The sequence below is a fragment of the Syngnathoides biaculeatus genome, chromosome 1 (genome assembly GCF_019802595.1).
Source record: "Syngnathoides biaculeatus isolate LvHL_M chromosome 1, ASM1980259v1, whole genome shotgun sequence".
Taxonomy (NCBI): domain Eukaryota; kingdom Metazoa; phylum Chordata; class Actinopteri; order Syngnathiformes; family Syngnathidae; genus Syngnathoides; species Syngnathoides biaculeatus.
This window is the reverse complement of record NC_084640.1, coordinates 604,227-620,315: the sequence shown is the minus strand read 5'-3', so window position 1 is coordinate 620,315 and position 16,089 is coordinate 604,227. Positions and strand designations below refer to the sequence as shown.

Genomic DNA, 16,089 nt, shown 5'->3' with positions numbered 1-16,089 from the left:
TCCACTTTGTGACAAGGTTTTGTTTGAAAAAGCACCAAGTACTGAAAAATTGTTTTAATGCATCATTTTTGGTTTTGAAAAGTCAGACTGAGGCCCGATGTCTGGCCAAAAGCTGTGGTGTTGTTTGCATAAGATAAACAGATGAAGTGTCATTTGTTTCTTTTGAACTTGTGTTTGTAATCCATGTAAACATTACACAACTGTCTAAATAGCAGCTCATGAAACATGCATTCCAGTGACATTTTGTTTTTGAAACGCATTTACGCCTTAATAAACGTGATGACAAGTGTCAATGAGCATCTGAATAGTTTCCCTGTGCAAATAATATTATTGTAAATGTCAATTTGTGTCAAATAATGCCACGGGAGGAAAGGCATCTAAAGAGTAACATTGCAAAATGAAATGCCATTATAAACACTGTTGACTAAGACAATCCACACACATACACGGCATTAATCACTGCAATACCAAATGTCAGTCTAAATCCTTTCTGACACTGAAGGTCTTAGGGAACCCTTGCAAACACACTCCCCTAATTCCTTGACCAATCCCTCATAACGCGGTAAGACGGAAAACCCAACGACCAAACACTATCTAAAATCACCATGACAAGATCTAACGTGACCAACAAACAAGAGAGGGAAAAAGATTTATCAACACCAGGTCGAAATTATAAATACCGCCTATGTCAAAAAACCTTTTAAGTGACAACATCTTTGTTCGATTTTCATTGCTTACCATGGGGAGCTATGCTTTTGATCTGCTACCCATTATTATTGTTTTCTCAATTTCAATGGGGATGTTGTGTACAGTAGAGATAGACCAACATGTTTTTATTCACTTATTTGTACTCAAGGAGGGCGATAACTGATACTTGGAGCGGATATTCACTTGCAGTAAAATGGAAAATCTTGGTGTTGAAATTTTAAATATCACAAATCCCAATACTAAGTAAATTGTTCCTGAAGTTTACACAGTTTTAAGTCTATTCTTGGCTGTCAGATTACAAGCAAAAAAATAAAAAAAAAAATCTGGTATTATCCTTTACTGTATATGGGTACTTTTTTCCTGACTAAAACTTTCTGAAATCTTAATAAGAGATAATGATTATGGCAAGTACTTTTCTATTTGATCACACCTAACATCTCACTGATGTAACTTCGATGACATTTGAAACTCGACATATGTCATGAAATATGTAGACAGCATCCTCCTGGCTGCTTTTATCTTGTCACTCAATTTGGATAACATGTCAACCTTCAACCTTCATGTCTCTTTGTTACATTCAATAGAACTAAGTAAACAATCAGAAACAACTCATTTCTCATTGTATTTCTATCATCTTCTTCCTCGCGGTACATCTTTCAGTGTCACTACGGTCAATTCTATAATTAGATTGCCAATCTTGGAAGAATTTCGATTTTGTTTGGGTGGGCAATTTGCACACAAATCATTATTTTCAAAAACCAAAAAGGATGGCAGCAAGTTTGTTGGGGAAATATATGCATGCGGCTCTGTATGAATGTGGTATGTTCTGGTTTTATACGAGTCTTGTGTTTATTGACTTAATTTTAGAAATAACTATTATTAGTAGTAAGTAGTATTATTATTCAAACTCAGCTGTGAGATACTAAACATTTATCATTACGTTAGATTCTCATTTACTTCAAAAATATGCTTGTCTTCCAGCTATATCTCTATGAAAGTGACACCTCCTGACTCATAGTATTTGTATATCAAATACTGTACCATCTTTGTTCAATCAACATGACTCACCAGGCAAGCTTGTTGACACATTGATCTGAGTGTAGAACCGCTTGTTGGGCAGAAGCTCAGAGACTCCATTCAAAGCCTCCACAGTGAATGTGTAGTTGGTGTTGGGAAGGAGATTGACCACCGTCACCGTTCTCTCAGTCAGCCCGACCTGCTGAGGCACAAAACCGATGCTGGCCCCGCAGGGCTCGCACTGCCGGCCGGCGCAGCGCCGGCAACCCACGCTGTAGGTCAGATCGACCCTGCCGCCCGTGTCAGACGACGCAGCCCATTCCAAGATGAGAGTGGACTGCTTGACGGTGTAGACCAAGTCTCTAGGTGGTGAAGGGGGGCCTAAAAGACAAGGAAATGGATTTGACTTTGCTTCATAATATCAGATTTCACAAGACAACTGGAGTAACTGAAAACAAAATCATTTTTCTCCAAACCTTTCCACTAGAGGCTGATCAATAACTACTACTCCAACTCGTACTAATCCCACCACAACGACTGTGACAACAAGATAATAAACATTAAGGTACCATGCATTGCTCAACCAAAACCCTGTTTTATCCAGAAAGTGATGCTTAAAAGATATATATGTGTGACACAAAAGTACAAGAAAACACAACCTAGAAAGTACATGCACATCTGTGTGACATGATGGCTTAATTTTTAAACCTTGAATGGGTTCACTTCTCCCAGATGGTCATGGAAGTGACTCTATCACCTGAACAAAAAACCTGCTGCAGCAAACATGGACCAGCTCTAACATAATAGTCAACAGTTTTATACAAATAAGGCTAATTTGTCTCAGTGGGGCTGAACAATGAGAATAAATAGATCTAAGTTAGAGGTACCATGAGACCAGGACGTTTGTTTTTATTATCACACTCAAATGTTAAATGACTAAAACTGTTATAGTTTATGCTACAAGGGCAATTTTTGCTCAGAGAAAAAAATAGAGTAATATATGGTAGCTGTGAATATTACTTCAGCAGACCCCACTCATGTTTTGTTCGAAACTACAAGATGATATATTTAACAAAACATCATTGATCAAATGTAATTACATAAGCTTTACATATAATTGTTTTCTCCCCTCTTTTTGTTGAGGTTCAGGTAGGAAGAGGTTTGGAAACATAAGGTTTGGTCAATTGATTAAAGGAGACAACGAGGACCACAGATTTGCTTGTCGTCTCTGCTGTTTGCAAACAAAAGATCCCAAAAGCCCGTGTTTATGAGAACATTTGGTGGGGTTTTTTTTGACGTGGAAGAGGCAAACAAATATATTGGTGAGATGGAGAAAAGGAATGAATCACTCTGATAATTTGGGAGAAACCAGCAACCAGCAGCTACTGTCTCATCCTTTCTATAGAGAACTTTTTCTACTTGGATGGTGTTTACTGTGCCACATAAATGAATGAAATGCTATCACAAATGCACTTTGTCTTATTTTGATTGTCAGATCTAAAAAAATTGGGTTACACTTTTATTCTTGGTGGGATCCCCTCCAAGGTACACAAAATCATTAAAACTTTAGCTTCTCTGTGTAGAGCTTTTGCATGTTGTATTAAGCCCCGGAGTGTTTAGAAATACAATAGAGTGCAAGTCAGACAACTGAATATAATCCTAATACTGTCCTGTCTAACCCGTGTCTTGTTCCAGAATCCTTGCAGACAGAGGGCTCAATAGAGTTGACGTCCATTAAAGCCCATGCCTTTTATATGGCAATGTGTGTGTGTGTGTGTGTGTGTGTGTGTGTGTGTGTATGTGTGTGTCCTGTGCGATGAATAAGTAAAGGTGTGCTGCCAAGTCCGTGAGCAAACACGTCACAAACCACAGCTGTTCCCTCACTACACAGGACCCACATTGAAAAGAGAATTACATAAGTTCAGAAGAGTATAGAGTGTGAACCCACACGCATTTAATGTCGAGCCAGCTGGGACTTTTTATTCCTGTTTGCTCGGCCTTGCTCTTAGTAAAGAACTTTCCTCTATGATTTAAATGCATAATCCACGTCCGTGTCCCCGTCCTACTCCTCCACTCATCTTTCTCCCATTTTTTCCTCTTGTTGTGCACTCTCCATCTGATACAAACTTCCTTGTTGATTTACATAAATCCCATCAGCCTGCAAATTGTCTGCCGCAAATTTAAACCACATTCAAAAGGAAGGCCTCAACCTTTGGGAGTGTCTTTTTGCACATATAATTAAATCCCACAGACAATCTGCACTGATGGCCTCATCCAGGCTACTAGTCAGTCCAGTTTTGTTTAATGTTTGTCATTCTTGCCGGTGGTTTTCGCTATCAAACGATCAATTTGCGGAGGAATACATTGGCAAACATTATACATCACTTTTTACAACATTTGTTTTCTCCCCAAAGCGGTTAAAATGCTGCCATCATCGCACCATCAGCAGCATTTCCACTCACTACAAAGAAATGCACCTCGGATGACATTGGAACTTTTCACTTGTAAATATAAAAGTAACTTTGTCGAAAAATGCGTGTTTATCTTTATCAGCGATAACACATAAAGCAATAAATAAAACCATATTTACATAGAACGCAATGCAGGACTCCAGGCATCCTCCAATTGTTTATCATGTATTATATATGATTATTATTTAAACCAGATATATGTTATATTGATAAAAAATACAAATGCAACACCTACTCTCATTTAGCTGATCTCAAAATTGACATCTCTTATTATTACTTTAATTCTCTAATAATAAAAAAAAACACTTTTTCTGACTCCCTTCCTCTATCCATGTGGAGGATGAAGCAAATCTGGGGATGATCATAATTACTGAATCAATTGTGTAATTAATGTGCCCATTAGGCTGCTATAAACGTTATCGCACGAGAATCGGAGAGCTCAGCAATCAATACTGTAATTAAACCACACCATAAAAGCCAGTATGACTACACACAAGAATCTGCTGGCACACACTAGTGAATGCGAACATATGCATAGAAAACATGTACATGCAGACCTAGTGACCTCAAGGTTTTAGTGGCTTGAGTACTCCGAGGAGATACAGCCCATTTATTTATTTTTTTTTTGCCATCTAATTACTAAGCTGTTCTCTATGCAGAAATCAATACAACTCCCCTGTATGGTCTTTGTCCTATTGGCCCTGTAATGCATCTTTATTGGAAAGTTTGCGTATTTGGTATGCAAGTAAAGACTTGGGTGTGTGTGTGTGGGGCGTGCGGGGGGGGGGGGGGGGGATGAAATGATAATGTGCACAGAGTAGGGATGAGCGTGCCACGTGTGCTTGTTGCTCCAGGACAGAGGGATGACATTTCAGTTTGACAAAAGGATGAAGAATAGTGTCACAATATGCGGCTGTGTGAAATGGATGAGCAAATGGAGAAAGGAGGAAATGAGAAGTGACAAAAAAGACCGGTGAGTGGTAGTAATGAGTTAAAGGGGAACTATTATGCTCATTTCAAGCTTCTCTCTCTCTCTCTCTCTCTCTCCTCTCTCTCTCTCTCCTCTCTCTCTCTCTCTCTCTCTCTCTCTCTCTCTCTCTCTCTCTCTCTCTCTCCTCTCTCTCTCTCTCTAACCCAGCAAATTTATCAGACCATGTTTCAATAAGATTAGAATTTTGATTACTGCTAGATCAGAGACACCTCATCACCAGTTACTGATACAACAATGGTGTCTTGACTTACAAGCACCCCCAATTTATGAGTTTTGGAGTTATGATTGTTCATTTGTCTATTTTTTTTTTAATTTGTGAAGTGATTTATTCTTTTTTATAATGCAGTGCTATTTGTCTTTATTAGAAAAGTAGTTGGCCCGAACCAGATTGAGCTTACAATGCATTTTTAATGAGCACAATTGATTTGATATCCAAGAAAATTAATTAACAGCCTTGGTCTCAGATGAATTCAATTTGTAAATCAAGAATTATGATTCATTAATGAATTGACAATTAACAAACGAGGACTAATTCACACTGCCTTAAAGATGCAGAAAAATCTGAAAACAAGGGGAAGGAGAACACTGAGGTCCAGGCTAGCCCACCAACATTTTCAAATGTTCATTTGTTTTGCATTGAATGCAAATTGAACAATAAACCTAAAACATTGAAGCCTGCACAATCCTGCTGTACTTTGTGGTGCCTTGAAGACACCTACAGCACTGAAGCGGAAAAAAGTAGGTTCCTTTTCCTTGGACAGAGCTCATTATTTGAAGATGTTCAATGAGGGGGGAAAAAACATAATAGGCTCTCCTTAGGAAGTCATACTGCATTGAGGTGCTCTGTTGAATGGCTCTTCTGTATTATTGTTATATCAGCAAATGGTAGGCAAATAGTTTAGGATTTGTTGGATTTGGATAGGATGTAATGCCTAAAGATGAAGAAAATGGCTTAATGGGCTTATTTTAAATGTAATGTGTACCTAATGTTAAAAGATAAACGAGGGAGGAATACCGGTGATAGTAGGGTATTAAATGTTAACTATAGAAGAAATGGTGGATAGCGACATAATATGTTTTTTAGGAGGCCTTTCAGGGTAAAGGCACAACTTAGAAGAATTTACAGTTTGTGCCAAGTAGATTTAAACCATGGAATGTCATATTTTTTTCTTCTCTCCAGGGGAGCATCAACTGCTCGGTCATATCAAATGCAGACTGGATTTAGTCATCTTCGCATTCTTGCTATCATTGCGGAGCTAAATTCCCACAAAATGAAACAAGCCCGGAAAAGTAATTTCAATAAAGAAATGAGAAGTGTGTATGGCTCCTTGGCTAGAAAACATTACATTATATTCACGAAAAAAAAAAGAAAAAGCACATGCTGTCTTTGTCTTGGGGGTGTGCTTGGCAATTTTTCAATGCAATTCAATAGCAGGGGAGGTACAGAAGGTGAAGGAGCGGGTGAAGGTGAGGTGGGGAGAGACAGATGAGACGTGGAATGTCGGGATGAGGAGCAGCAGAATAAAGGATGAGGATGGATGTTCAAAAATGGCAGCAGGAGAGGAGGGTGCAGGTTAAATGAAGAGGTGACCGGTACGAGAGTAGAGAATAAAATACATTACTTAATTATTTCCTTCACAATGAAATGGTGGAGCGATGTATTGGTGAACATCCAAAATGACCAAGTGACAAGGATGCAATTTCTCATTTGATGCAAAACCTTCCATAACCACGATTGCAAAAAAATGCCAAACAGACTACGACGCTTCAGGAGTCACATGTGACCAAAAGTAAAATATTATTACGTGTGCATGGTGATGAGGGGGAGTCCAGCGGCGTTCTGAAGTGGTCCTCTTCGCACACACACACCACTGAGCCCTCGTCTTCCGAAACACTGTTTGCTGGACAGGGGAAGCACTCCTGCTGCCTGGACGACATCTTGTATGATCCAGGGGGGCACGCTGAAAGAAACACAAAAAACAGCAGATAGGCCTCAGAAACTCTGTTTTGCAGCTTTTGCTTGACATATGATTGTTTCAAAACTGAGTTTGACGGGGTTGCATTGATCTGAAAAATCCTGCATACATTTACGCCGCCTTTGTTTTATAAGGGTAAATGTTTCATACTGAAACAGCTGCGTTTAAAGGGCTATTTTCAAAAAGGTATTGACAACTTAAAATGGATAGTAGTGCAACCAACATGCTTTATTTTAATCAAACCATTTTAATATTTAAAACAAATGGGGATTTTAATATCCAATTATAGTTCACTCGGTGTATAGGTGCACTTCAGATTGCACAGACATTAGTTCTTGAAAGAGGGAAAATAAGAACAAACAGGAATGAAAGAGCAGGGGAGCACAGATGAGAAAAGAAAACTGCCCAAATCTATTTGGCAGAAACAATTTTCACATCATTTATGATCAGTGGTCATCACAAATAAGCGCTTGGAAGCAACTAACTCAATTTAAAAAAAAAAAAAAAAAAAAAAACTGTGCCAGCCCACAATTTTGAAAGCCTCAAACTCCATTTTGGGGTGTTGTTTTCAGCCGCCGCACTCTATTTGCAAGACGTTTGAAGTATCTGCATCATTCTCAAGTGTAACTGCAGCACTTGAGGGAGTGACTACAAAAGGTGGGAATATGGTCGAGGGCGATAAGCACTTATGACCTTACACGCGAGTACACTACACGCCATGCAACAGAGGCTTAATGAAGCTCAATGTATGCGTGACAAGACGCCTCACAAACATGCGCAGAATCAAAAGTGGTTATTTCGCACTCTCTGGCTATGCGGTTTCATTTTCCACTTGCCATGCCTTTGGAGCAGGTGATAATGGGTGTGAAATCAGGATGCCAGCTCCTGCTCAATACTCTGATCTCTCTTCTGAGAGTATATTATAAACAATGGGCATGCATTAGCAGCTTCTTCTCTACTCTGCTTTGCATTATGGCTCCCTTTAAAAACATAAAACCTCTCATAGCTATTTTTCCAGCGTTAACACTTTTGGCTCAATCCAATTCTAATATTCAGGCATGCATTTTTTAGCACAAAACTATAAAAGAAAAACAAATTCACTGACCTCACCGTCCCCAAAAATATCTTGTTACCATGACTAAAATCCTGCTTTATGTGAAGGTGTTTGTTCATAGTTTGCTTTGCTTCCCCAGCTATAGCTTTCTTTACACCCATAAAGTGGACACTGTATAAATTAAGTAGCACCTGACCTGCAGGCTACGTACTCTTATGAGCAGTACATAAATAAGATGGGCTTCTGGGATCACCACAAATCCTGCTGCTACCATCAAAACTCCTCACTGAATCCTACTGAATGACTGTGGAGTCCCTGTACTTGGCTACGAAGGCATGCCTCAGGTGGCAAATCTGCTATCTAACAATTTAAATTTTTACTCCCAGTGCAGTTTAAGTCCTGTTTGAAGGATGCTTGAGCAATACAAAACACCTTAGCTCCTGGTGCTGAGTCTTGCGCATGTAGAGCATATGCCAATGTTGGAAAAGAAGTCAAGAACCTTGGATGACTCACAGGGCTACACTGATGTAACCCATTTACTTAATATAGAGTATAGAGTTTGACTCCTAACTTATACAGTACAGGGGGAAAAAAAAAAAAACAAAAAAAATAAAAACACCAAAGCAGTGAAGCATGACTGTGCAGACGAGGCAGCAAGACAGAGCCAAATCACGATGAGAAGTACAATTTTAATTTTAGTTCTCTAGTCTGTGAACTATTTTTTTTCATTTTTTAAAATTCTTTTAGAATTCATTAAAGCACATGATTTCAAAATTGCTTATTTTTCTTCATACCCTATTGAAACACATGAGCAAGATGCAAAGTGCAGTACAAAGCAGCCAAATCTAACCTCAGATTGTGCAACCCCAAACTAACTGGGTGGAGGCAATTTGTTATATCTCTCTCCGATATGTTTCAATACACTATCTCATTTTCCATTTTTAGGCAAATTTATTTATTTTGCTAAATCTCATAAAAATCCAGATTTAAAAAAAACTGCTGGGTGAGAGACTTCTCTACCACACTAAAGACACAGATTGCAGTGTTCATCTAATTCAGCGGTTCTCGAACTAGGGGGCACACGCCCTAAGGAGGCACAGCGTCACGACTGGGCATGCAGGGCTAGCTTGAACTACCATGAGCACTTTTCATTTTTAAATTACACTGAGCTGCTGTTCATGTTGTTGTTGAGTCCCAAGGAATAATGTTTGCAAGGGGGGGAGCGGGGTAATGTTTGTAAACAGGGGAGCTGAAAATTTCACATCACATCCAAAAAAGATCTGCTTCAAATACGAAAAAAAAAAAAAAAAGTTATTTTAGAAGTGAGTTGTACATGTAAAGACTGTCTTATTAAAATTCATTATTTTTGATGCACAACTTGGAAATCTAATGAGTAGTTTTTGAATATGTAAGAAACTGCATTATACACTCTAAATCCCTGGAAATCGGCAGTTCTTCTGGCCAAATATTATGTGTGTGAAAAGAATGATGATTTCAATTTTTACCACTTTTAAATGTCAGGCTGCCACATCCCAATGTTTGGCCCATGCATTTATAAATCGTCTCTAATGTCAACGCCTCATTTGCAGTAATACCCAATGTCAAAATTACCATTTTTTTTTACAGATCTAGAAAAAAACTATCTGCACAAAACGCTGTCGATTATATATTGATTCAATATTTGAGGTTTTATGGCAGAAAACGTGCATGTAAGATTGGTAATCGTGTGTCTTTTCTCTATAAGAACCTTGTAATCGACTTTTTGATGTCTGTCATTTCACAGCAGTGAAAAGCCTCTCGCTTTTAGCTAACTGTTAATCCAAGCCTCGGGACATAACAGAAACAGCACTGCAATAGTCTTTGTTCCAGAATTTTCTCCAAACATCCATCCTTCGCTACACAAAGAAAATCAAGTGAGTGAACAGCAGCAATTTTGAAATAATCCATGAGAATACAAGTATTTTTTTCTGGCATAGAGACACAATTTTAACATACATAAGATGGCTGCATTTACAACTTATTGCTTTAATATACCCCCCTTCCACACCCGGTCTTTTAATAATAGGAGTTCCAGTGACAATATGAGCTGCTCAGATAACAAGGGAGGCTGGTTTTGTACGCTGCCAATCATCTTCCACAGCGATGGGTCATTTACGGGGCTGCCGAAAGTCAAATGTCGTGCAATGTCACATCAGTCAGAATGAACCAATAAAATGTGGAATCTCAAGAAGAGTTTGTAACATCAGGGCAGGGAAGGAAATGAAGCCGAACGAACAAGATCATTCAAGTCATTAGACAAAATGTCCTGTAATCCTTGATTTTCCCTTTATTGCTTGGATATATATATATATATATATATATATATATATATATATATATATACACACACACATATATATATATATATATATATATATATATACACATACCTCGTGTCCACTAGAAATGAGAGTTTTCAAAAGAGAAGACAGAAGGAGAGATCTGCTAGGACACCTGGCAAAGCAACTGATCAATTTGTCCAATGTGTCGGCTGGGTAGCTCGATTAAACGGAACATGGACATGCACACATGCAGGTATTTAGAAATCTTCCTTCAAGGCGCGAGACGAAAGATCCGCAGTTTCTTTCCGAGATAGAGGATGTAGCGTGAGACCGACTGCTGTGAGAGACAGTGAAGAGAAGCAGATCCGCCAACGGACGCACGGACAGATGCACGCGAGATGGTGGGCTGCGTACTGTGCAAAGATAGGACAATAAACAGCGAGGGAAAATGGACTCCTTCAGTTTGACAGATAGACAGAGTCAGACTACTGATAAGCAAACATGCAGTGCATACAGATGAGACTGACTGAAAGAAACAGCCGTTTGAGCTGACATCGAACGAGACTTGGGTCTTCTATAGTGGAAATATAAGAGACTGTGGCGTGGCCTGTCATGTCGAAATGCTTTAAAGCCAGAGGGAAGTGAGGCTGTGTTCACACTTTTAATGCGAATCTCTGTAACGCACCGAAGCACAATTTAAATTTTAGATTGCTTTCATGCCTTTATAGTTCACTTTCTCCACTAATCAGGTGATGGGTTTATTATTTTGGTCTTGATTTGCAGAATGGTTGGATTTAAAACAGCACACTGCACTTTGTACATTTCATCCTGGTTAACTCACCACCCTGGCATTTTTACAAGCCAATAGGAAAGCATTAAAGGATTGGGTGACAACTAAAACTTTTAAAGCATAATTTTCATCTGTATGGTCTGGATCATTGTTAAATATCTTATTAAAACGATATTCACACATAACCCCAGACATGGCCACTAATATTCCAGTTCAGGTAACACGTGATATATTGTGACTTCAAACAGTATTATGTCATAAGGTAGCTTTTAGCTTTTGAGAATCGATTTGAGGTTTCCTTCTCATATTCTCTTGCTTCCATTAACCTTAAACATGATCATTAATAAATCATGAAGCACTTCACACAATAAATGTGAGACCCCCTGATTGCCCACAATAATTAATATTAATCACTCTAGAAGAGGTCTGCTTCAGAAACTGGCACAAAGACAAAAAAATCTTCACCGGTCTTTGTTGGGGACATCAAAAACAATACAAATTAAATGACACTGTCATCGTGTCACTTAACATTGATTTGAAATGTCAGGGTGTTTGGTTTTACGATGATAAAAAGGTAGAGGTGTAAGAGAGGTAATGGTGTGAAGGAGAGATACAAGGGAGGCAGGATGTGATTCCAGCAGGTGGAAATTAATAATTCAGAGCGCTTTAATTCACATCAATGCCCTCCGTGCGCCTGATGCTGATTCCGATGCTAATTCTTTCAGCGGGTAGGCCGCTTTAAGTTGTGCAAAATGAATACTCATTACAACGAAGGTCTCTTTTGCACTGACACACTAACAGACACACAAACGCGGGTCTTCGGTGTCAGACAGGGAGGAGGATTTGGGAAGGAATGACTGATCCATTTAAGCCTTGCACGCTAGGGCAGATTATGATTAAAATTGTGAAATGATAGCGCTATTATACTAGCGTCGGGATTCTGTTCAAAATAGAATACAGGGAAGGAGTTGTATGGAACACAAAACATTCATGCAGGGGTGTATTGCGTGTAACATTAAAATAGTCTGAAAACATGATTGGATTTTTTTCTGATCCTTAAATAAATATGGAATTATGAGGGTGTCTGAAAAAAAATATTCCTCGGCGCACAAGCCATTTAGTAGCCACAAAACTTGTAATTTCATAATTTAAATTCCTTTCCATACTTAAAGGAGAATTTGAGATTTTTGTCGACAATTTTCAGGGGCGCTGCCATTTTCGCGAGTCACATAATCTATGTGGGTGTATATACGTGTACTCTGCCGTTCCAAACACTCCATTACATGGGACACCATTATGCCCAGTGCTGATTTCTCTGATGTATCCTCATCTGATGAAGAAATAGCAGCATCGGTTGATCGGGAAGACTGAGGAATACTTTCATATAGATTTGACCTGTAGATGTAATTAATGTTGAATATTCGGGTGGTTGCTCGGGCGGAATGACGCAGAGTCTGACAACTCGCACGACATAAGTGCATAAACAAAGGCCCCCAGGAGCTCCAGACCGGCAGCTGCAGATGGTTCTTTGGACGGGAATGACGGAGTCTGACGAGTGAGCTCTGGTGGCGGGCCGTGAGCTGAGCTTTCTCAAAACACTATTAAATAAGAGAGGATTTAACATCACATTGTGAAAATAGCGTACATATTACATGACCTATTGGATACGCTGTTAATGCAAGCACTGGATTTCCCCTTTAAAGCATCATGTGTTCAACAGATATATAATGATGAAAAACAAATATTTATAACATTTTCTGCACTATAAGGCACACCGCATTACAGGTTACGTTATGCATCCATTAGATGGAGCTGCACTAAAAGCTCAATATTGATCCCTATATATGGCACACCGGATTTTAAGGTGCACCATCGGCTTTTGAGAAAATTAAAGGCTTTTAGGTGCACCTTATTGTGCGGAAAATAAGGTATTCTAAAAGTGCCCTTCAACATCACAATGTTGTAGGTTGCGAAAGTCGAAAGGATGGTGAATATCGCATTTTGCCTGACCCTGTTGAGTAAACCACATGATTCAAGTTTTGTTTCATGTATAACAGGCTGACATTAAGTAAATAATGGATGAAGAAAAAAACTGACACCTTTACAGTGTCCCATTAGAAGAACAATTGTCCCTTGTACCGCATGCATTGCGCTGATGTGTCTCAGTGCTTTGAAGATATGACTGAGTCGGACTGAATCAAGGGATAAATCCCCGCTATTAGCCGGAAAGTAAAGACCTCATTGGAGTCCACTCAGTGACTGCTGCTGCCTTACAATGTAATCAGGGAGCTCAAGCTCTGAGCTATGCAGCATTCAGGTCAAAGCTTTGCTTTCTCATTTTATTCGTGGTTCTGGTCTGGTTACCGCAGACTGACATCGCACGGGAGAGCACGAGGAGGATAACTGGGAGTATTAATGTCAGCAGTGCTGTGTATGAGCTTTACACTGGAGACGCTTCTAATTCTGCTGACACGCAGAACGGGACAAACAGACGCAACACAAAATCACACAAAAGGACAGAACACGCACACATTTGTTCAGTGGCCTGCTCACTGAGGCCGGCACTTAGAGGGGGAACGGTTGACATTACCGGCATAGTTAGATCACAATACAGACGCGACAAACTGTTCTTCTGTTACATCACTGTGTTCAAGTAGAATCAGGCATGCTGGACAAGTGCAGAGTAAACAAAAAATTACACCAAGCGAACATGGAACAAAATGTCCGCATATAGTTATGAATAAAGTAAACAAAATAGATATTGCACATTCTTTTAGAATATAAGGATGATTCACTCGGCTTTAAAGGGGAAATCTACCGGTTTGCATTAACAATGTATCCAACAGGTCATGTAATATGTACACTATCTTGACAATGTGATGTTAAATCCTCTCATTTAATAATGTTTTTCAAACATTTTTATTGACAATTACAAATTTTCAGGGGCACTTCCATTTTCGCGAGTCACATGACCTACATGGGCGTATGTGACGTGTTACATGCCATTCCAAACGCTTCATTACATGGGACACCATTATGCCAAGCGCTGATTTCTCAGATTTATCCTCATCTGATGAAGAAAGCAGTATCGGTTGATCGCGAAGACGGAGGAATACTCCCAGACACATCCTTAAGCGGCACAGCCTTGAGCAGCTCTCCACCGCTCGGTTGATCGGGAAGACTGAGGAATACTTCTATACAGATTTTAATCTGTGAATTTAGATAATGCCGCCGAGCGACGGACCCGTGAGCTTTCCCCCCGTGAGCAAGCTCCAATGCTCAGCTGTAAATAATATTGAATAATCGGATGGTTCTTCAGGCGGAATGACGTGGAGTCCGACGAGCTTGCTCCGCTGCTCTGTATGGAAGTATTCCTCCGTCTTCCCAATCAACTGATAATGCTATTTCTTCATCAGTTGAAGATAAATCTGAGAAATCAGCGCTGGGCATAAATGGTGTCCCATGTAATCGAGCGTTTGGAACGGCACGTCACACGCCCACATAAGTCATGTGACAGGTGAAAATGGCAGCGCCGCTGAAAACTTCTGTCGATAAAAGTCAGCTCAAAACACTATGAAATGAGAGGATTTAACGTCACATTGTCAAGATAGAGTACATATTACATGACCTATTGGATACATTGTTAATGCAAACCGGTAGATTTCCTCTTTAAATGTGATACACTTCAATCAGATCTTATCATATGGGTGACATGGAAAAAATATACTATTAAAATGGCAAAATGAAACTGCGTTTATTTATGCACAACATTGCATTCTAATGATCAGTATGAGGACATGTTTTCAACAATTACAATGCTGCTTTGTTAAAAGAGTCCTGTATTTCATTATCACCTGTTGTCAGTATTCTGCTGTAAAATTTGTACCACTTCACCCAAACGTCTACCACAACAAATATAATCATGAACATAGTTAAAGTCATAACTTTGACAATATTAAAACAGAACATAATTGCTTCATAAGAGCAGCACTTTTAACAACCACTCTTTTATTGGATTTCATTAGATCCTGCAGGTGTTAATGTTGTGGCCAATTACCATAGATTGACCTAATGTCGGCAAATCACCAATGATACAAGGCAATATAACAACTTGACTTTATGAACACATATGCTCACTCACTTGGGACCGGAAGTCTGTAAACTGCAGGACATCAAACACAGATGTCAATCAGGAACTATTCACATAGCTTTGGCTTTTATTTGCCTGATGTTACCATCTTCTCCTTGCTTACATTTAATATTTACCTTCCTCCGTTTTCATCTCCTTGTATAACACTTGACTGCTATTAGCTGTGTGGCCAGTCAAACATGCATTGCCCTGACCCATTCACTTGCCATCTCTATAGCGCTACTATGTCTTCAAACTCCTCTTCTATGGAGGCTTTTTGTAATTCATCCCATGAAGCAGCACAGACTTTGATATAACGCTGGAACTGAAAAATCGATATTTGCGCACATGCACAGGGATTTACGCAATTCAAATATTTATGACAATTTTTACTTTTAGAGTTTGACAACCATGTATTGAAGAGGGATGTTTCGAACTGGGGATTACAATCACAGAACGATAGATAGTGTGGAGGCAATACAAATTTTAAATGTAATAAATTACAAAAAGTCAAATAAAGATCCCCTCCCAAACCACAACATTATATCAGACTGAAGTGGAAGCAAATGTGCCCTATCACACCGGCCCTGTGAAAGCACTACATGACACATCTGGACACATGGTGTGATGGA

General features: G+C 39.3%; 1 protein-coding gene across 6 annotated transcripts in view; it reads right to left on the bottom strand.

Moving 5' to 3' along the window:
• Positions 1–16,089, bottom strand: part of LOC133497960 (ephrin type-A receptor 7) — a 148,914-nt gene that overhangs the window by 49,513 nt on the left and 83,312 nt on the right. For all 6 annotated transcript variants that reach the window (XR_009794169.1, XR_009794163.1, XM_061814300.1 and 3 more), the window contains exons 4-5: positions 6,993–7,148; positions 1,777–2,106 (exon numbers count right to left, since the gene is read on the bottom strand). Coding sequence is in view for 4 of the 6 variants with exons in the window: in XM_061814300.1 (XP_061670284.1) it covers positions 1,777–2,106; positions 6,993–7,148 (486 nt within the window). In the remaining 2 variants the exon portion in view is untranslated. The remainder of the gene's footprint in view (positions 1–1,776; positions 2,107–6,992; positions 7,149–16,089) is intronic.